This window comes from Pteropus alecto, unplaced genomic scaffold (genome assembly GCF_000325575.1).
Source record: "Pteropus alecto unplaced genomic scaffold, ASM32557v1 scaffold155, whole genome shotgun sequence".
Classification (NCBI taxonomy): Eukaryota; Metazoa; Chordata; class Mammalia; order Chiroptera; family Pteropodidae; genus Pteropus; species Pteropus alecto.
Genome location: NW_006438113.1, coordinates 21,544,174 through 21,565,824, shown reverse-complemented (window position 1 = coordinate 21,565,824; position 21,651 = coordinate 21,544,174). Strand labels below are relative to the sequence as shown.

At 35.8% G+C, this 21,651-nt stretch overlaps 1 protein-coding gene across 2 annotated transcripts in view; it reads right to left on the bottom strand.

Moving 5' to 3' along the window:
* SLC16A9 (solute carrier family 16 member 9) overlaps positions 1–21,651 on the bottom strand; it is a 43,780-nt gene that overhangs the window by 4,137 nt on the left and 17,992 nt on the right. The window contains exons 2-4 of one of the 2 annotated variants that reach the window (XM_006915609.3): positions 14,281–14,513; positions 6,243–6,386; positions 1,504–1,599 (exon numbers count right to left, since the gene is read on the bottom strand). In XM_006915609.3, the coding sequence (XP_006915671.1) occupies positions 1,504–1,599; positions 6,243–6,386; positions 14,281–14,476 (436 nt within the window). In that variant the 5' untranslated portion in view covers positions 14,477–14,513. The remainder of the gene's footprint in view (positions 1–1,503; positions 1,600–6,242; positions 6,387–14,280; positions 14,514–21,651) is intronic. The other variant, XM_006915610.3, reaches the window with a different exon arrangement.

The following is a 21,651-nucleotide window of genomic DNA, read 5'->3' as shown; positions in this document are numbered from 1 at the left end:
GAAATAGCAAGTTACATCAGCCCAATTAATTTGCAGTGTTCTGATTTCAACTTTTTAAAAATTGAGTGTTTTAAAATTTAAACATCATTGGGAAAGGTATGTAAAACAGCGAGAGAAAAATAGATCTGTTTAAAAAAATAGGTAAATAGATTGATCATACTTTTTAAATGTTCTATACGAAATTATGTCATAACTTTAACAGGATGCCATGCTTGTAGCAAAAACTCATCTTATTAAAAATTCTGACAAATAACCAAATGGCTCTTAGAGTTATAAAAAAACATTTTTCTTTGGGACCACAGTTGTCCCTTTCTAAACATTTTGAAAGTTAACACTTTAACATTTCCCCCACCAAAAAAAAAAAAAAAAATTTGCATGCAAATGTTAATTTATAGCTCACCTTAATGTAATGGTAGCTAAAATAATATCTTTGTGTAGCTACTAAGAGAGTAAGTATCTCTTTGCTGATTTCTGAAAACAAGTAATAGACAAATTTAGTCCTTCCCTTATCTTTTTAAAAGTGGCACATACTTGGAAAGCTAAAAAGCACTTCAGAAAACAAACTGAAAGAATTGAAATATGACTATTTCACGTACTTCTGTACCGCATTAGCATCCATTCACTGTTAATTCATATTTTTGTCTAATACCATTCTTTTTACAGATTCTAACAAAAGTGCCATACCATCAGATACTTAAGTATACTCTTGGTGTACTGGAAGTTGTATATTTTGACCTTAAATTGAGAAAAATAAACAACTTCTCTATTGCTCACCAATCAAGTTTAGCTCTCAGCATCATGAAATAGAAGGGAACATATTAAATCAATTCAATCAAAATTTATTGAATACCTATGATGTGTTAAGTATATGACAGAGCAGCAAAATCAAATTACACCTTGGACACTAGTTTCCTCAGCCTACTTCCCCCAAGAATGCAGCCACAGCATAAAAAGATGCGGGAATTCTTTCAGGGCAATGAAGAATAATTCAGAGCTTTCCTATAGAACTGTATAAACTGTGAAACTAGAATTTTTAATTTTCAAAAAGAAAATACTAATTTAAAAATCATGAATGTAAAGGGAAAAGTGAAATAAAGCACTAATTATGCTTCCATACATCTCTAAATTATACAATATCACAAAAAGGAAAAATATCAATTGATGTTCAGGGAACCTGAAACAGTAAGAGATACATTCATGCTTTGATGAACTCTTTAATACCAGAATGAATGTCATTCAATTTTCACATGCCGTGAAATATTCTTCTGTTGATTTTTTAAAACTATACAAAAATGCGAAAATCTTTCTTGGCTAATGAGCTGTCCAAAAACAGGCAGTAGACCTGATTTGGCCCATGGGCATTAGTTTATCAACCGCTGTTCACCACAGAGCAAGATCAATGGTAGCTGGGGCGTGGTTAGTTAAACATATTTGTGCTTGGTAAATTTAACTTTGATTAGAAAGCTAAATAGTGATGATGCTGTACTTATTTTGAACATGTACCTGTTGAAATTAGGCCAAGTGCAAGACCTCGGCGGCTGTCAAAATACTCGCATGTAATGGTCACTGTTGCAGTGTATAATAAACCACATCCGAGACCTAAACATAAGAAGACATTGCATAAATTAAGACAGACTATATTACTCCAATGCAAAGAAAACAAAAAAGAGGAAAAAAGAGAAATAATTCCAATAGCATATTCTGTTACCGACTTGCTAAAACTCTTCAGAATATGGATTCCTAGATCCCTTTGGTGTTAGTTGTGCAGCTCCAATGGACGCATTTGGGCAGGCTGTTTTCACTCTACGCCTACCATAAAGTCAGGGTCAAGTGGAAAAAATAATCCAATTTTTTAAAGCATAAATGAATGATGCAAATTTAAGACATTATGAAGAGAGAATGGTTAAATCACACGCCAAACACAAAATTTAATCAGATGTGCCCATTCGATATCTCTGTCTCTCTTCTGAGTCCCTGCTCTCAGCTGAGTGTTATTTCTCTAAGTCCTCTAAACAATTTTACAAAATTCCCTTCGCCGTCCCAAGCTATTTTGCTAGAGTGCATAGCTTGAACATCATAATTTGCAAAACAAAGGCCCGAAGTATATATCGCTCTATTTTATTTTTCATACAACAATCAGAGATTGCCCCAGCTGGCTTGCTCCCACCTCCTTAGTCTACCACCAATGGGTTTCATGTGATCCTTATGTTCCCTCCTTTGACTCCAAATGCATAAAAAAAAATGCAAAACTGCCATCCTCAGCAGCATTTTCTCAATTGATTAAGAGCTTGCTTCCGGGCACGTCCTCAGTTTGGTTCAAATAAACCCTCATAAAATTTTCTACAGGTTTGTATGTTCTTACAATGACACTACCTTATTTAGGAGTAAAATGTCATGATGTCTTCTTTAATCTAGTCTAAAATATCTTTGCAAATAAAAAGGAGGCAAACAGTAAAATAACAACTGTTAAATTTAAGTGGCGAGGATATGAGTGTTTGCTATCGTATGTTTGTGTGTAACTGAACAGACATCTATCAAGCCTCTACATTCATAAAATAAAAATTTTTCCCTGTAGTATTATTTTTATGAAAATGAAATATTTTGGCAACAGTGAATTCTAATGTGGCAATCTTAAAAAGTGATAAGTGTGAAACTACAGAATCCAGACTCTATGTGTTGGGGAGGGAGACCAACTCATTCATATTTGCCCTGGACTTTCCTGGTTTGAGCATTAGAAATCTCACATCCTCGAAAACTCCTTAGTCCTGGGCAAACTGGGACAATTGGTGACTGTGATGTGGGGACCTATGTGCTTCTCTATATACATTATATCATGAATAGTCACAATGTCTCTGAACTTATAGTAGTCCCATTTTATAAAAAAAAATAAATATAGAAGCCAGAGAGATTGAATAATTTTCCAAGGTCACAAAGCTAATAATAATAATGGTTATGCTAGTGAATATTTATCCTTTATCTCATCAATCCACAAAACCCTGTAAGTTGGATGCTATTATTATGCTCAGTTTTAAAAATGAGAAAACAAGATAAGTAAGTTATCTGGAGTCACACAGTGGATCTGATAAGGTTAACCTGCATGGTCCAAACCCAGAGCCTGCCTGTTAGCTTGCTCCTTCCCTCTGCCACACTATTTTAAGAGATAATCTAATTCATTCCAGACAAATGAAAATGCTTAGAATACAATTCTACACAGAACTGGTGCTCTATGAATGTTATCATTAGACTGAATCTGTTTTTTTCTAAGGAACGCATAATACAGAAAGGAGAATGAGTTCAGACTGTGTAATAATTTCCTGTCACTTCCTTTACAATTGGACACTCCACTTTAAATGGTGACAGAATGGAGGTGTCATTGACCATTACTATCCCATTTATTTATCCCACAAATATTCTATGAGTCCTAAACTATGAGCCTATTGATGAAATAAAACCACAAAGAAGTCAATCATGGTAATAAGTATTAATAATCTGCTAGCAAAGAGTAGCTCACAGGGCCCCGATAATTACCAAAGTGAGAGATACTTTTTCAATTAATTGAAATCCAATTCAAGTCTTTTATTTATTTTATTTTTATTTATATTTTGCTTGACTTTGTGTAGCCCTCATAAGACCTATATGAGATAGGTTATTAAGCCTGCCTTTGCAGATGAGGGAAGAGTCATTTGTGGGGATCATGGGGCTTGCTCAAGCTCACAGAACTTATGTCTCCTGACTCGAAGCCTAGTGGTCTCTCTGACAATTTCCTCCCAGTTGCAGGAATTCAAAACATACTGCCAAATCAGAGTCATAGGCATTCTCCAGACCTAAGCTTGCTTTCTGACCCAGAATCCCTTAACTGAAGAGGCTAAGAGGGGCATTGCAGCAAACTCTATGACAAATAAATAAATGATGATATCCTGAATCTTTCCCCAAGAGAACTCCAGCTTCTGCTAGATAATCACGCACTGGGGAAGGCAGGATAAGTATTGAGCATCGTTGGACACAGGGTATCAGGTGACATTGTTAACTAGAGACTTGAAGCATTTAAGTGGTCTCCTCTTAGAGTGGGGTCATGGGGTGGGGCAGGTAATATATGGGTTCATGGCCCAGGTCTGGCACACAGTGGTTTCGTTGAACCCATGGATACATCCAACGGCCATTTCTCCAGTTCCTGATATTTAAGAAGCACACGTACGTGTTAGTTGTAGAACCCCCTACACTGTTTCTTGGCTAGTGGAGTAAGTCACCACAGTGGGGAAAGCCAGTGGAAGCCTTGTAACCACATCACCACCACCATCTGCAGCCAAAAGAATAAACCAAGACCAATATCAAATCCTATCTAATTAACTGAAGATCATGGGTTCATAGGGGAGAGGGACAGTGTTAGCTATTGAAAGGTTCCAATGACATGAACCAAATCAACATCAACGTCACAAGTTAGTAAAGCTTTCTCCACTACCACGGAAATTCTGAAATTTAGTCGTGAGAGTTAATTTTGTCTTTTTATGTCTATATATTCTTAGATATTCTTCTGACACAATCAAATGTATATACATCTTAGACAATGTTGGCTTTTTTCTTTTAAAAAATTAATTTTTATCTACAGGTAATGCAAATGCTATGGTATCACTGTTTGTCAATTTTTCAGTCAGTGACAACTTTGTATATGTACTCACAAATGCTTTCCTTGAATTAACCTTGAAACCATGAGTAGAAGTAAAACTCCATGAAATTTTAAATGGTTAGTCCAGAGTTTGGGGAAAATGCCGAAATCATAGCAATAGCAGAATGATTCAATTTCTATGTAAAAAGTATAATTCTAAACGGAATTTTGTCCTAAAAGGAATAATTTGTCCTTTTTGTCTTAAAAGAAATAATCTAAGTTCTAAAAGGAATAATCTCATTCGCACATAAACATAGATATCTACATTTTTATTTTTATTGATTTTAGACAAGAATGGAAAATGATTATCTCTAATTTTATGTGAGAATATATTTGAAGGACAGATTCAAAACTGTATTAAGCATTACAGAAAATATAAAATATCAAACAGATACTACCTTCTCAAAGAACTAAAAAGTGATCTGCTTATTTAGATTAAGATCTGAGTAGTATTAAGGTACATAGTTAAATTTAAAATAAACACTAAGACTTCTAAAAGCTCTAAAAATAATCACAAAAATGCAAAAGTCAGGATGTGGTATCACACTGAGTGGATGCAATTACTAACTATGTGGCTTTGGTTAGTAATTTCACTGCTCTGAGCTTCACTTTTCCTCTCTATAAAATAGGTTATTGTGAAAAATAAATAAGATCAGATAAAGCACTTAGCACAGAGCCTGGCACATAGTAAGTGCTCAATGAATATTAGCTGCTATTTTTTTCTATTACTTATTGCGGAAAAGTCTCAAGTAAAAGAGAGGAATATTGGTAGTCAACAAACTGGTTCTTTCAGACACTAAGAAAAAACTTTGAAACCTGGAGTCGTCTTTTTCAAATTCCCTATCAGCAGCTCCTGAAATACTGAGTCTGGTGATGTTTAACATTGAGTACATCACGAAAGCATCCCTTCTTGCTCCCCGCTCCCACCCCAACTCCCCCAAGAAAAACAAAATCAAAACTGTCAGTGCTCTCAGGCCCCAAGTTCTTTACTTTTCCTCTCCTGTAACCAAGATCATCATCAATCATTCCCACCACACAATTTTCTTCATTCATGCCTTATTTTAAAAAAAATAATTATTATGTGCTTTACAATCTGCTTTTTACTTTTGCTGTGACTTTGTGACAGACTGGGCCCTAGTGACAGATGGGGCCCTGGTGACAGATGGTGTGAAACAGCAGGATGTTTAGAGCACAAAAAGCTCAACACAGCACTGCTTAACTGTCCAATATGAAAGGGACCACTTCCTAAGTTGGTGAGAAGTGACAGATGTCAGTCACATATAAGTCTCATGCTCCTCCCTCTTTTTTTTCTTTTTTGTGCTTTAGAGAAAAGTACTGAAATGAAACACCTTCCTGTGCCTTGCGAGAAAACATGATGTGCGTTGTTAAATATCCTTCCAAATATTTTGATTCACTGGTGGACATTTTACTAAAGCAACAACTTTTGGTGAAGTAGCCATTGGAAGTAATTATCACTGAGCATTTTCATTTGTTATATTAACTGAATAAAAACCCAACATTGGTAAAATGATGATTAACTCTTGACACTTAGAAAAGTTATAGTAATCAAGTTTCTTACCTACAACAATGCCATAGGAAAAATATAGAAAGTAGATATTAGGAGCAAAACCACTCAACATTAGGCCTCCGGCCACCATGAAGCCACTGAAGATCGTCACAGGTCTTGCTCCAAAAGATGAGACACAGAGGCTGCAGACAGGACCTAATATAAGAAATGAAACCTTCACGTATTTAACAGTAATCTCCTTTACACAATCATATTATCTACCCCATCGAAAGTTTAAAATGATTCTTTCCATCACAAAATAACAACAACAATAATAAACATTTACTGTGTGCTGGACACTACATGAGTACTTCACATAAACAATTTGATTTTATTTTAATCTTACTGCAGCCCTGAGAGGTAGATACTATTGTTATCATCATTTTTTTTTTTTTTGATCAGGAAATTAAAGATTCAAGATAGTAAGTTCACATAGTTAAGAAATGGGGGTTCTGGAGTCAGATTTTCTTCAGATTCGAGCTCTTATTAGATCTCTCTGTGCCTCTTTTTCTTCATCTGAAAATTGGATTAATAATAGTAGCCCCCTTGTAGTGTTAGCGCGGACAATAGTGTTAGCAAGGATGTGGAACAATCAGAACTCTTATAAACTGCTGGCATTATCTCCTAAAGCTGAACACAGCACACTGTATAACCCAGAGTTCCATTTCTATGTATATACCAAATAGAAACCAAGAGACATACCCAAAAGAAATAGCTACATCAAAAGTTATATACATAAATGCTCATAGTAGAACTATTCATAGCAGCTAAAACCTAGAAATCCAGATGTTTATCAGTAGTAGAATGTATAATTAAATTCTGGACTATTCATCAATGAACTATTGTATGGCAATGAGAATAAATGACCTACAACTACATATAGCAACACATGTATCTCACAAACATTTGTGGAGTGAAGGACACCCAATACAAAAAAGTACACATTATGTAATTCCAATGATAAAAAATACCCCAAAAAGGCAAAACTAATCTATGATTAGCAGTTAGAATAGTGGTTATCTTTGGTAGGGAGTACGGAGTTATAACCAGAGGGGAGGACAGCCCAACTTCCAGGGGAACTGCTAATGTTCTATTTCTGATGTAAATGTGCTCATTTTATGCATGTGTTCAGTTTGTGAAAAATTCATCAGGCTATACTCTCATAATATGTACACTTTTCTGTTTTAATGAAAAAATGTTTAAGAAACATCAAATGGAGAAACGATGTAGTCTGTTAATAGCCTCATTATTAGTAAGTGGTAGAGACAGGATCCAATGACCCCAAGCCCAACATTCTTGCCAATTACAGTAGTTCCGCTTATCTGCAGTTACCCTTAGTCAAACACGGTCTGAAAACATTAAACGGACAATTCCAGAGATAAACAATTCATAAGTTTTAAATGAATGTCGTTCTGAGTTGCATAATGAAATATCTCGCCATCCCTCTTTCTGCCAGTTAGTCACTTAGTAGCCATCTGGGTTATCAGATTGACTGTCTCAGTATCGTAGTGCTTATGTTCAAGTAACCCTTATATTTACTTAATAACGGTCCCAAAGCCATCCACATAACTTTTATTACACTACGTTGTTATTTTATTATTTGTTGTTGTTAATCTTTTATTGTGTCTAATTTACAAATTAAACTTTATCATAGGTATGTATGCATAGGAAAGAACATAGTATATATAGTGTTCGGTACTATCCACAATCAGGTATCTACTGAGGGTCTAGGAACACATCCCCCGCAGATAAGGGGGGACTACTGAACAATAGAAATATCAGGAGTCACATGTATGAGCCACATATGGAATCTTAAACTTTCTAATAGCTACATTAGAAAAAAATTAAAAAGAGGTAAAATTTAATAATATATTTAATCTAACCTATTACATCAAAAACATTATCAACATTTCAATCTCATTAATGAGATATTTTATATACCTTTGTTTTGTACTGTCTTTGAAATTCAGTGTGTATATGTTATACTTATAGCATATCTCAACTCGAACTAGCCACATTTCATAGCCACCAGTGGCTAGTGTCTACTGTATTGAACCACACAGCAGTAGAGTATCATATCATGAGAGAACAGGGAAAAGAGAAGACTACACACAATCCAGGACTTACACCAGAAGGCAAAACAAACACATATCAAAACCTCAGTCCATGGGCAATAAGCACCAAAAGAAAGGTCTAGATCATGTGTTTGGGGATTTCAGAAAAGGGAGATCGCCATGTGCCAAGGAACTGAGCCTTGAGCTGGGCCATGAAGTACGGTTACAAGGACAAAAGGGGTGAAAATACCTTCTAAGTGGAGGGGACAGAACCCTAATGTGGTTTTCCAATCCTGTAATTATTATATGATAGCTTTGGAAAAGAAATGATTCCCTTTGGGAAATAAATTCACTTCCACGCCCCCTCTCTCTCAAAAAGTTTCGGAGAATCCCAAAAATGGTAGGATGGCCAGGCCCGCTGCTGCAGATGTAAGTAGACTTATGGTACGGTGAGAAATAAAATATAACAGTCACCATGCTGTGTGCCTGCAGCAGAGCAAAGATTTCTCAAAAGAGCAGACTGGGCCTGGGAGAGTCCTACCCTTTTACCTATAATGCAGGGAGCCCAACTAAAAGTAGGTTCTTTACTCCTTCCTCCTGCTGAGAACAGGAATTTTAAGCTCATCATATCCCTGAAAGAAAAAAAAGCGTTAAGGAGCCACACCCACTCAAAGCCTTAATCTCTTGCATAGTGTCGACTGCCTTGTTTATTGGTTGGTCTGGTGGTATTGGACAGGGCAGACAGTTTAACCAGAACCTGTCAATCTTCTCACCAATCCTGGAACTGCTAGCACACTGGGAACTGGCCAATGTAACAGAATTCTTTTAAGAGGCAGAAATTTCATGCTACTAGAAAGAGTTAACAGTGCTTGTGGGTAAAATCATACAGATAAGATCAAACTCAGTTCTGCCAGCAGTCACAACTGATTCAGCAAGCAAGTTGGCCACACTGACTCACTGGATTAACCTGGGAGTAGATTTTCTGACTCATGAACAGTTTTAGGGCCTTTGGAAAAACAAAGGATCTCCCTGCTGTTTCAGCAACTCTGTTGTCTGAAAAATGGCCTGTCCTTGAGCTTGAAGAGTGACATGTCACCAAAGAGTGCTTTAGCTCATTTTAAAACAATGATAGGCTATGGTAGTGCTTCTATACCATTCAGGTTTCAACCAGAGAAACAGAACCAGAAGACCTACATTAGGAAATTTATTGCAAGGAATTAGCTTATGCGATTGTGGGGTCTGGCTGGGTAAGTGCAACGCTCACAGTGCAGGCTGTCAGGAAAGGCAGGTCAGAACTCCTGGCACAGGCTGAGGCTACAGGGCATAGGCAGAATTTCTCCTTCTGGAAAAGCTCATTTCAGCTCTCAAGGCCTTTCAACAGATTGAATCAGGTCCACTTAGATTATCTAGGATAATTTTCCTTTCTTAAAGTCAATTATGAACTTTGAGCACAACTATAAAATACCTTCACAGTAACACTTACATTAGTTTTTAAATAACTAGAGAATGTAGCCTAGCCAAGTTGACCATCACACTTTCCAACACAATCTCTCCTTCTCCAGGCAAATTTATTTCACCCGGATGCGTCATCTGCAGTCATCCAGGCCTCTGCATAAAAGGACTCTCCATGGACTGCTCTCTCCCTGACCATTCACCTTACAAAGCCCAACCTCCCATCTGGCCCACCTCACAGCTTATCTCTATTAAACTCCAGAGACTGTCTTGTCCTTGCTATTCTCCTTGGCATTTGTGATATCTTGAATTATCAGTAACTTTTCTTTCTGTTTCTTCCTTGAGACTATAAATCCCTTAAAAGCATCTCTAGCACAGAGTGGAGGAGACTATGGATGGATATAATGATGGTGAGCTCGTTCACAAAACATAATCCAGACAGTAGGATCCTTGATGCTCAGCTTTACCTATCCAGAGGATCGTCTGCACAAACACATGATTCAGGCCAGAGGAAGAAGTTATTTTCTCCTCAATTACTCAAGTTTCAAAGAGAAGGAATTAAGAATTAAGATTATGAAGACTATGAAGTTAAGAATTGCATGTCTTTTCATAGTTCTTATATGCTACTCTAAGCTACTGTCCAAATCTAGGTTTGTCAGAGACAAGGGATGTGCCTTTAAATTCTAGATACTTAAGACTCAATCTTGGCAAAGTTTCAGCTCTGCCTCCTGCTCATTCTCCTAGAAATGTCTTCGTCTTTCACCCTGAAGGGTCCTTTTCTTTTGTAGATTCTAATTTGATTGGAACTGCTTTGGAGAATATTTTATTTGTGGGTGATTCCAGTTCTCTAATATTTGTTGAGTACTTACCATATGTCAAGCACCATTTCAATTACTCTACACAACATTCATATAAGGTAGGTACTTTTATTATCTCCAATTTAAAGATGAAGAAACAGGTTTAATAAGTTAGAAAAACAGGGACTCAGGTGACACTTCCTTTTAGAGAATGTGCTTCAGATTGAGTAGGTCACTAAACTTGAGGACAATAATGCCTACTTCAGTACATTGTTATGAGGAGCAACTAAGATCAAATAAGTGAAAGTCACTGGTATTGAGCCAGGCACTCAAGGGACATTTAGTGAGCTTAAGAGAAAAGTACATGGAAAACAGAACTTGTATGTTGCTTGGCAATTGTATTTATTCTGCTGTGCCTTGCTCAGTTTTAAAGCTCTAGAGGTCAGACCACAGAACCAGTCAAAGATGACACCTATCATATGATATGATATGGTCTTCCTGTATCAGAATCATCTAGGGAAGATTCCTGGGGCCACTCCTCATCCCCACACCACCCACAGATGGGTAGGAAATTGGCTTTTAGACAAGCTCAAGCAATGCATACATACTTCTAAATTTAAGAGCCCCTATATATATTTTACATATATATGTAAATCCAGCTTTTATCAAAGAGCTGTACATATATAAATACGTATACACATATGTATAAATTATCTTTTAGTAAAAAGGATGCAAAGATGTCCATTTATGTGTGTTTTTCACCAAAGCCCCACAAGAACCAGGGCCATTGGACATAATTTGTTTTTCATCATTTACATGGCATAAGCAGTGCCACACCCAAGTAGAAACCTACAGTAGTTCCCTTTAGAAATAAGTCTAAGCAAATAATACATCAGAAAATTATCAAAAAAGCATAAGACTGAAATCTAAATAGAGAGAGCTTAAACCAGTGGTTAGTTCCCAAATAAAAATCACTTTTGGTTCTTTGAAAAAATTCACATATCTAGACTCCATTATAGACTGACTGAATAAGAATGTCTGAGTGTCAAATCTAGGCAATTATACGCTAAAAATTTTCTATAGATGATTCTAATTATCCCTCTGGTTAAGAACTACTAATAACAATTGGATAACCAACATGAAATATACTTTTCCTATTTCCAAGGTAATATTGATCTGTTTGTTTCTCTGTAGAACAGTTTTCAATAAAGTAAAGGGTTAATGTGGCTTACACGCTGCTAGATGCCTCTTGTTAATACTATATTTCCATAGTTTTCAGGATTTGTCCCTTAATTTATGCTATACAGGGTCAAGGGAGGCCAACATCACATATGTTCAGTGGACACCAACGAATGTGCGTGTGTATGCACACACGTGTGCAACACACAAACACATAAACACACCCTCTTCAGCATCATTTTTTCCCCACAATTTCCTCATTCTTGAACCCTTTGGTCTCCTTATTCTACACACGTCTTCAAAAGCTCTGATTAGCTGGTCCAAGTACCTTCTCATCTAGCTGACAACACAGAAGATAAGTGACTTGCACAAGGTCCCTCAGCTAAATAGTGGTAGAGTCAAGATATGAGTTAGAATATGACTGAAGACCAGTGCTCCCTCCTGTACTTATTGTCTCCTTTGAACGTCAATGGGATGTTCTATCTCTCCAGCCCCAAGCAGAGCCAGCTTCATGGGCTTGTAGCCTATGCTACATGCTTGACTTACTGCTCTGCTGTTGTTGTCTTGAAGTTCGTAATTATTTTTAAACAAGTTCCACTTAGATTATCATTTTCATTTTGTGCTAGTGCCTGCAAATTATGCAGCCAATCCAGCCTACAAGTAAAGAGAGCTGCTCCTGGCCCTTGAAACAGTGAACTAGGAGAAAGTATAGAGCTGCAGTTCAGTTTTGAGTCTCAGCCTGAGCTCTGACCATCAATGCCTCTTCCATCCTTAAGGAGATCTCAGCTTCCCTGAACCCTTAACTCCTACCTGGGCAGACTTTGTGGAAAGAAGCTTTGTACTCTGAATATGTGTTAATTGAGATATCACTTCAATTATCCTTTGATCTTTGCTAGAGAGCAAGGTAATTAAATTTCTGTTTAACTCAGTATTTGCTAATAGAAACGGCGACTAATTGGAACACATTAAAATATTATCTCCTCTTCACATTAGATAATTTTTTCAAAATCGTTACTTTCAAACCCCTTTATTAATACCTCAATTGGCATCCACTTGTACTCTGACAACTGTACAAACAATACATATTTTGAAAAGCCCTTTCAAACAAATCTTGGGCAAGCTTTTCCTTTTGAGCTCATAGTGGCAGTATTATTTTCATTTGTTTGGTTAAGTTTAGTTACCTTATCTGACATGGCCAGATGATCCTGCATTGTTTTTCAATTCTTTTTTTTTTAAAGTTAGAAAAATTTATTTTTTTTACTTTATTTTTAATTATAGTTAACATACATGATTATACTTGTTTCAGGTATACAAAATAGTGATTCAACATTTATATACGTTACAAAGCGATCACCACAATAAGCCTAGTATCTACCTGTCATGTACATAGTTATTAGGATCAAGTCTTGGGTTTAATTTAACAAGGTAATACATAGGTTGGAAGCAATTGTTTTTGTTTGTTTGTTTGTTTTGTTTTGTTTTGTTTTAAGGAGTCCCCTTTGGCATTCAGGAAAGATGACATATTTAAAAGAAGGAATGGCTAATGCATTTTGTTTTCATGAAATCATTTTAGAGATGAAAAATACCTTACAAATCGCCACATTCAATGTCCTTATTTTCCCCATAAGAATAGAGACTGCGATTTGCTCAGCAAACCACATCAAGTTCATAGCACACAGGAAGAGACTCCAGGGCTATTGCCCCCATCTAGGACACTGGTTTAGCACATTCATACTTAAATAGTTCCAAGTAAGTTAAACTGATAATCACTAAATATTGCTGCAGCGTTCAAACTATTACTCCAGGAACAGAAGTGTCATGTGATTTTAATCCTTAGAAGGAAAATAAAAAGCCTTCTCCTGTTCTCTGTAAAGATGATAAGAATCACTATTACATTATATGTAAACATTTATCAAGAACATTAGTTTTGGAGACATTATACAAAGTTCACACAAAATACATCACATATATCTTATATATAATATTCCAATCCTTAACAGCATCATCAGTATAAAATGAGACTACCCTTTGCCATGTAAAATTTTTCTTAATAAGGTGACAGAAATGTAGGAAATGTAATTTAATCATGGTGTATCTGAATTGAAGAGTAGTAGTTATGAATCATATAGGAACTGCCTATAGGACTGCTGAATACCATTTGGTCCTCTGGTCACCAGCATTTGTCGGACATACCTGAATCACTGCCTTCATCTCCCTGTATCACTCTTACTCATGGAGGTATGAATGTCTCTCACTAGACTGTGAACCTCTTAAGGGCAGGAACGATGTGTTTGCTGTTCATCTTTTCATATTCAGCATCTAGCACACTGCCTGGCACATAGTAGCAAATAAGCGAATAAAGAAATCAATGAGTATCTTATGGAATTCCTGTATTTTCATACGGATTTATTACAGTAAAAGTATGGTTGTATAATTTCAATGAAGGCAGGAAAATATGTGTTATACTTTAAAAACAAACAGCCCCTTATGCCTCACACAGTGTTAATGATGCAACAAATGTAATTAAATGATTCATGAGTGAAGAGAAACATAAGTTTATCCACTTACTTGCAAGCAAACCGACTCCACTTGCAAGAGATCCAACCCAGGCTGTTTTTCCTTTTCCTTCACCAAAGGCATCCAGCCATTCTACATACAAGACTCCAACTGCTACTGGGGATCCATAACACAGAAACTGAGTAAAGAAGGAGACAAGCACAATCACCCAGCCCCATCCGCCATCGGGTGACTTTTTAATTTCCATTGTAAGGTGAGATCGAGGATGTTGTTCTCTGTAAGTCCTAAACAAAAACAAACAGAAAAGCATTTTAGAGTGTGGTGGGGCATGGTATTTTGGATTAAAAACACATTTTCCTAAATAAAAACATAGAAGAGTTTCTCAGAAAATACACATGGAAAAGCATATCACTGACATATCAAATTAACTTTAAATTGTTTATTTATGATTCAAATAAGTAATACATCCACGTCTTTTTTTTTTTTTTTTTTTAATTCTAGGATGGTAAAGAGTAAAAAGTCTTCTTTCCAACCTTGTCTCCACTGACACATTCCCACCCTTAGCCAGCCACTGGAAATCACTGATTTTGGTTTCTTATGACACATCGGGTTCCTCAGGAAGCAGACTTTTAGCAAGAAGATTAATTAGGAGTGCTCTCTTCTTAGGAAAGGGAATAGACAGCAGAGGGAGAAAGCAAGCCGCCATGTGTGTGAAGGAAGAAGATTTCTAAAGCTGGGATGACCCTTTGGAGTGGGGAATGGAGAGCTGTCCCTTCATACCCCCATGTTGATCAGTCACTGGATGAGTACCAACCAGGAAGCGGGCATAACTTTAGGTGAGGTGATTCTCTACAGAAGAGGCAATCAATCCCCACAGGGGCTGTCAGCTGAAGGCAATCTGCCAGTAGCCCTCTCAGAGGCTGGGGCAAGGAATCTTTCATTTCTGGAGGGGTCTGGAGAGAACTGGCAGTACATCACAACATTCACCAACCTGAGTAAATTTCCAGAGCTTTTTTATGCATATACAAGCAAAAACAAGCAAAAAGTTTTCTTTCTTTTTTTGACAAAAAGTAGAATATTGTACATTCCATTCCATACCTTGTTTTCGTCTCTTAACGCCTTTGGAAATTTTTCTCTATCAATATATAGAGAGCATCAGAGCATCCTTATTCTTGCCCTCTCTCTCCTCATATGAGTGTGTGTTTATGTATACATATGTATATATGTATATACATTATCTCATCATATGACTATACACTTATTTACTTATTGAATAGGCAAAACATTCACATGATTCAAAAATGAAAAAAAATGACAATATATGTATATATAATGTAGTCTTCATCTACCTATTGCTGCCTAACTCCCTTATGGATAACTAATGTTGTTTCTTCTACACCCTTATGGATAACCAATGTTGTTTCTTCTACATCCTTCTAGGATATAAGTACATACATAAGTAACTCAAGTATAGATTTCCTCTAGTTTTTTAAAAATAGCATGTTATATACATTTGTACGTTTCTTGCTTTTTTTTAAACAAGTATCTTGAAGATCCTTCACATCAATGCATAGTGATCTTTATTCTTTTCTTTCTGCTGATTGTGTTCCAGTATAGGGCTTTGTCTTAACTCTAACCAATCCTCTATGGTTGACAATGCAAAACAGTGCTGCAGTGAATAACTTTATATATACATATATCTTTTTGCATATATGCATATCTATTAGGTAAAACCCAAAAAGGAATTGCTGAGTCAAAGGGTAAGTACATTAGTAACTGTAAACAGTATTACCAAATTGGCTTCAAGGGATTGAATCAATTTATATTATCCCTAGCAATTTGGAGTGTGTTGTGAAAATTTTGGATTTTTGTCATTTTGTAGCTTTAAAACAGTATTTCATTATAGTTTTAATGTACAGCATTTCTCAGCATTCTCTGAACGTCGTATGTCATTTCATAAGTGAAAGCCATTTGTAATTCCTGTCTAATTCTTGGGCACATATGGGTATATTTCTGGATTTTCTGTACTATTCCATTGATCTGTCTATTTGTTCATCATTACTACATTAGTTTAATTACAACGTCTTTTTTAAAGTATTTTTTAAATATATTTTAAATTCTAGTGGAGCTAAGTTCTTTCCATCTGTCTCCATCATTGCACACATTTTAAGTATTTTCTTGGCTCTTTTTGTTTATTTATTTCTTACATGAACTTCAGAATCAGTTTGTCTAGTTTTGAAAGAAATCTGATGGTGTTTTCATGAAGACTGAATTAAATTTATACATTGATTTAAGGAAAACAAATACTTTTATAACGTTGAGTCTTTCTATCTAAGAACATGGTGTTCCTTTCCATTTGTTCAAGTCTAGTTTTGTGTTTAGTGTTTAATGCTTTCCCCAACATTTCTTTTCATTTTATCTTTAGATACTTTACTTTTTGTTAACATTATAATTGGGATTATTTCTTTGATTCATCTGTTGATGTCTGCATGTTAATTTTGGATCCCACTACCTTACTACATTCTCTCATTTGCAGTAGATCTTTGGATGATTCTCTTGGGTATAATAACACACGATACGATATAGTTATATAATCATCTACAAACAGTGGTAGTTTTACCTCCTTATTTGAACTCTTATACTCCTAATTTCCTTCTTTTGCCTTTGCATTGAACAGGATACTCAGAATAATGTTAAACAATATGAGTGTACCTCTTTGTCTAGTTCCTAACTGTAGTGGGAATGTCTTCAAATGCCATGGTGCTGCCTGAGGTGAGATATATTTATTTCACAAATTTAAGATAGCATTCATATTTTTCTATTTTGGAGTATTATAAAGAATGCTTACTAGATTTTGTCAAATGCATTTCCAGTGCATAGGGAGATGTATTATAATTTTCTCCTCAAAACTTTTAATATAATAAAATCTGCATTTTCTACTATGAAATCTGTAGTATTACTATTAAACCATCCTAGACTTATTGGATTAAATCTTCCTTGGTTAATGCACTATTTTGATTGTGTCAATCTATTTGGGGAGTGTTAGATTTATAAGTGAGATTTGTCTATATTTTAAAAAATTTTTACTAGTTTTTGGTATCACAATGATATTTTAAAAGAGTCTGAAAATGTTCTTTCTTTTTCTAAATTCTGAAACAGTGTATATGGCACTGGATTTGGAGGCCCGAGGCCTAACCTCCCTGCCCCCAACAAGGTCTCCCATATAATCCATACCTCCTATGTCTCTTCACCATGTCAGGTTTGAAATTAGGTTCAACAGAGTCTTTGCACAAAAGTTGCCAAGACATTCCCTAGGCTGTGGTTTCATCAGATAACCAGTACAGACAGTAGAAATATCATTTACCCATTCATACATGTCCCTAGTTAGTGAGCCATTTGGCTAACTTAAGAGAGACATAGTTACACCCATCAATCTACCTAAGCTTCTGTAAATGTCCTCACTTTGCCATTCAGAACATGGGCCAAAATTATGTCACCACTTGCCACAGGCCTTTGCATAAATCAATATATTGAATATTTAATAACTGAATATTTATTTTTGATATTTTAATATCTAATAACTGAAAACTGAAAGATGTTACAATTTGTGTACAAAACCGTAGAGTCTAAAATTCAGTTTCTCAGACCATACAACTGTGTTAGCTGACAGAATACTTCAGACCTCCAAATATCAAAATCCTTTTAGGTAAGCAAGTATATATTCTTCCATCAGAAGTTTACTCCCTCCAGTACTTACTGTTGTAAAAGTAAACAATATAATTCTCATGACAATTCAGTACTTTACAATTCTTGTTTAGAATCCCTTTAAAGAAAATAAAATCTTAATTCCCTAAACTAGATGATATATGATAGCAATAGCCAAATATCTAATGAAACTAAAAGGTGGTATAAAAAAAATGCACGCAAGATTGTCTTTCATTTAAATCTTCTAGTTACAGCACTTTAGGAAAAGTACACATTTATATAAGCAAAACGCCAGAATCATTTTTTTTTCCCCTCTTTAATTCCCCACTTCCACCCCTGACCTACAGATGTTGCTGTTTCCCCTTAAGAACTGGATCTCTGAAGGTGGGGTGTCTCCTCCCACACGCTTGCGATGTGCACCCGGGGCCTGGCACACTCGGGGTATGGTCCGTGGCTCCACCTGCAGAATCATTATTAAAGCCAGTATTTTCTGGAGTGAGGAGAGTGAAAGGGTGAGAAGGAATATCTTCCTTTCCAGTTTTCAGACCTAAGTAGACAGAAGTGCCTTCATATACCAAATACCTTTTCCTTGCTTTGCCTTGGGTGACATTTCACTGGTAAATATTTGGGAGAGCAAACCTTTGAAATACAAAGCTCCCATGTGTATCAACTCTGACTAGAAAGACAAGTTTTTATAAAGAGTTTCCTAACAGCTGCTGACCTTTAATTGTTTCATAGTTTAAGATACATGTAGTCTCAATAGAACATGGTGGAAAATACCATTTAGTGATTTCTTGTTTTCTGTCAGGGTAACACCTTTCTTGTATAGTTTCCTCTATTCTTTAGATGTCTCTCTCCTGCTATTTCTCTTATATTCTGTATTCTGTAAGGTGATTTCACAAATAGACTCGTTTTCATTTCCTCCCTTTTTGTAATGGTATCCAATTTCCTTTGGGGGATTTTGGGTCTTCTCTATAGGTAGACAGTTGGTGGGACTATAAATCAAGGTTCCTTGATCTTGACATGTAGAATGGTACCGACCCAAGCAAGGCAGGTAGGATCTCTCTCCTAGGACCCTGAATCTTAATTAATATATATATGGAGCTTATTGATTCTCAACAATAGTGCATTGAAGAGACCCTGTCAGTTCCCCCTACCTTGACTCCCTAGAGATACCCAAACTTAGTTTCTCCAGCCTTCCATTTTATCAGCTAACTCAGTAAATTATTTTGTTAAGGTAACTGATATTCTTTTCTTTTATGTGCAACAGAGTAAACAAATTGCTAGTATGCAGTAATTTCACGTTGATTATTTTATCCATACTCCACTTTGGGCCAAAGGTTAAGCTTAGGAGCACAGTCTGTAACCACAAAATACAGAAAATACAGGTATGCCATATCTCCCCACCGCCCCCCGAAGATTTCATCTTACTAGCCCTCCTTCTTCATATCTTATGATCCAATATGATAAAATCTCTTCTCTGGCATTCTTTTAAATAAAAACTAAATGAAAGTTTCCACTAACTCCACTTATTCTAATAGCCACAGAAACGCAGCACTATAAAGGTAAAGTTTACTCAAAAAGCTTTTTGATCACTTACAATTTAAATTATGTTGCACTAGATACCAAGGGAAATCAGGAGAAACATCAGGCATGGGTGGTCCTTGCCCTCTGGGAGCTTATAACCCAGTTAGGAAGATATGTGCATACATATGATTGAGAGCCAAAGAGGTGGATGGGTATTAAATGTTTAGAAGTCAGAAGGAAATGAAAGTAATCAAGGTAGGAGCAGGAGTGGAAGTCCTGATGAAATAGGTTAGTTTTAAAGAACAATGGAGAGACTCAAGAAAAGGGTGGCTCTGCCAAGAGGAACAATATGAACATGGGTGTGGAATCAGGATAGGCCTGACAAGTTTGGTGGAAAGTGAAGCAGGCTCATTGAGGAAAACAAAATTAGAAAAATGGCACTCTCAACTGCAATTTAAGAGGAAGAAAGTGTCTCCAGAAGTTTGTGTTTATAACTCCCAAATAGAATTCACACACTATATAATAAATTCCACCATTAATAACCCATTTATATTATCTAAGTGGTGGGTTTTTATTTTTTATTTTTTTGGCTAAAAAAATAAATAAATAACAAGATCTGTAAGTACCAGAAGATGTTGTTTTATTTGGACTAGTGTTCCACGAGTACATGAGAATTTTGGGGCTCTTATTCATACAACTATATGAAAATATGCTTCTAGGAAACATATACACTGTAGTATATTCTAGTACACTCTTTTTGAGAATTTGGACTCTTTTAACCAGAGTATTAACAAACCAGGACTCTGCATGGCAAGATATTTTATATAAAACTCAAAAACAGAAGCCATTTTGAGAGACCATTGTAATTCAGGGGCAATTTTGTCACACTACAAGGTCTGAAAGGATATCACAATATTAACTTTACCTTGCAATTTAAGTATATTTCCTATCCTTAACTTAAAAATTAAATATATTCCACATATTATAAACTTCCCTTACAGAAGAGAGAGCATGAACTAAAACTAACCATAATAAGACAGTATTCAACAAAATTTGATTATCATTAATATAAAAGACAGCATATTTCCTAAAGCTAGAGTTTGTTTTGTTAAATGGAAAGGAGAATTAGGCATTTTCTAAGACATTTCCTCCAAAAAATGAAAAAGACTTTTGTTAAAAGCTTTTACTCATGGTATAAAGCTTTTAAGCTCCAATGCCTTAGATTGCATTTAGTTTGTTCAAATTATGCCAATCCTTTGTTATTTCTTCAACTCTACACTGGCTGAGAATTTCTATTTTCCAGGATATGGGATGTTAGAATTGCATACTTGGCATTTATGAACAATTAATATTGACAGAGAAGCTTTCTGCCCCTGAATTGTACACATATGTACTATACTCTCTTTTCAATAATTCAAATAATTTATAATTTGCTCTTATTTTCAGTTGACAGTTCTCTCTTGCCTGTGTTCCTCCAATGATAATCATTCTTGAATAACCCTTTTTTGAATGTTATCTATAAATATCTCACGGGAAATTTCTAGATACATTTTTAACTTGAATTATAGAAGGTAAAAACAGCAAATTTTTATTTGCATCTCAGTCACTACCAAATTACCTGGTGCTGAAGCACTTTATTTTAGTGAAGAGCCTAGAATCATGTGACACTCTCTCAGGAAAAAATGGTTGATTGCAGGTGGAATTTGTCTTATTCTGGTAATCCTTAAGGGTGTCAAAAGTCTAAAGCATACTGGGCTTCCTAATCTTTCTTCGCTTACATTTTTGCCCCTCTTATTATATGGAAGGCTCTAGACCTCGGGCCAGGATGTGGAGGATCGAAAGCCTCATATGGTGATTGTGGGAGGAATAGCACTTTGGAAAAAAGCTTGAGGGATGAGAATGGAGAAAAACTGTTAAAAGGTACAAGTTTCTTTTAGGGCTAATGAACATGTTTTTAAATTATTTTTAAATATTTTACAGATTGTGGTACAGTTTATACAATTCTTGAATAAAATTCGCTGCACTATATACATTAAACGGATGAATTTTATAATATCTGAATTACATCTCAATAAAGTTGTTAAAACACATTTAAAAGCCACTGAAAATTATGTTTCAGTTCTGACTGCAATATAGGTAATGAGTTTTATAAACTAAAGCCACACCCATTCTACCAGAAGCAGTTCCCAT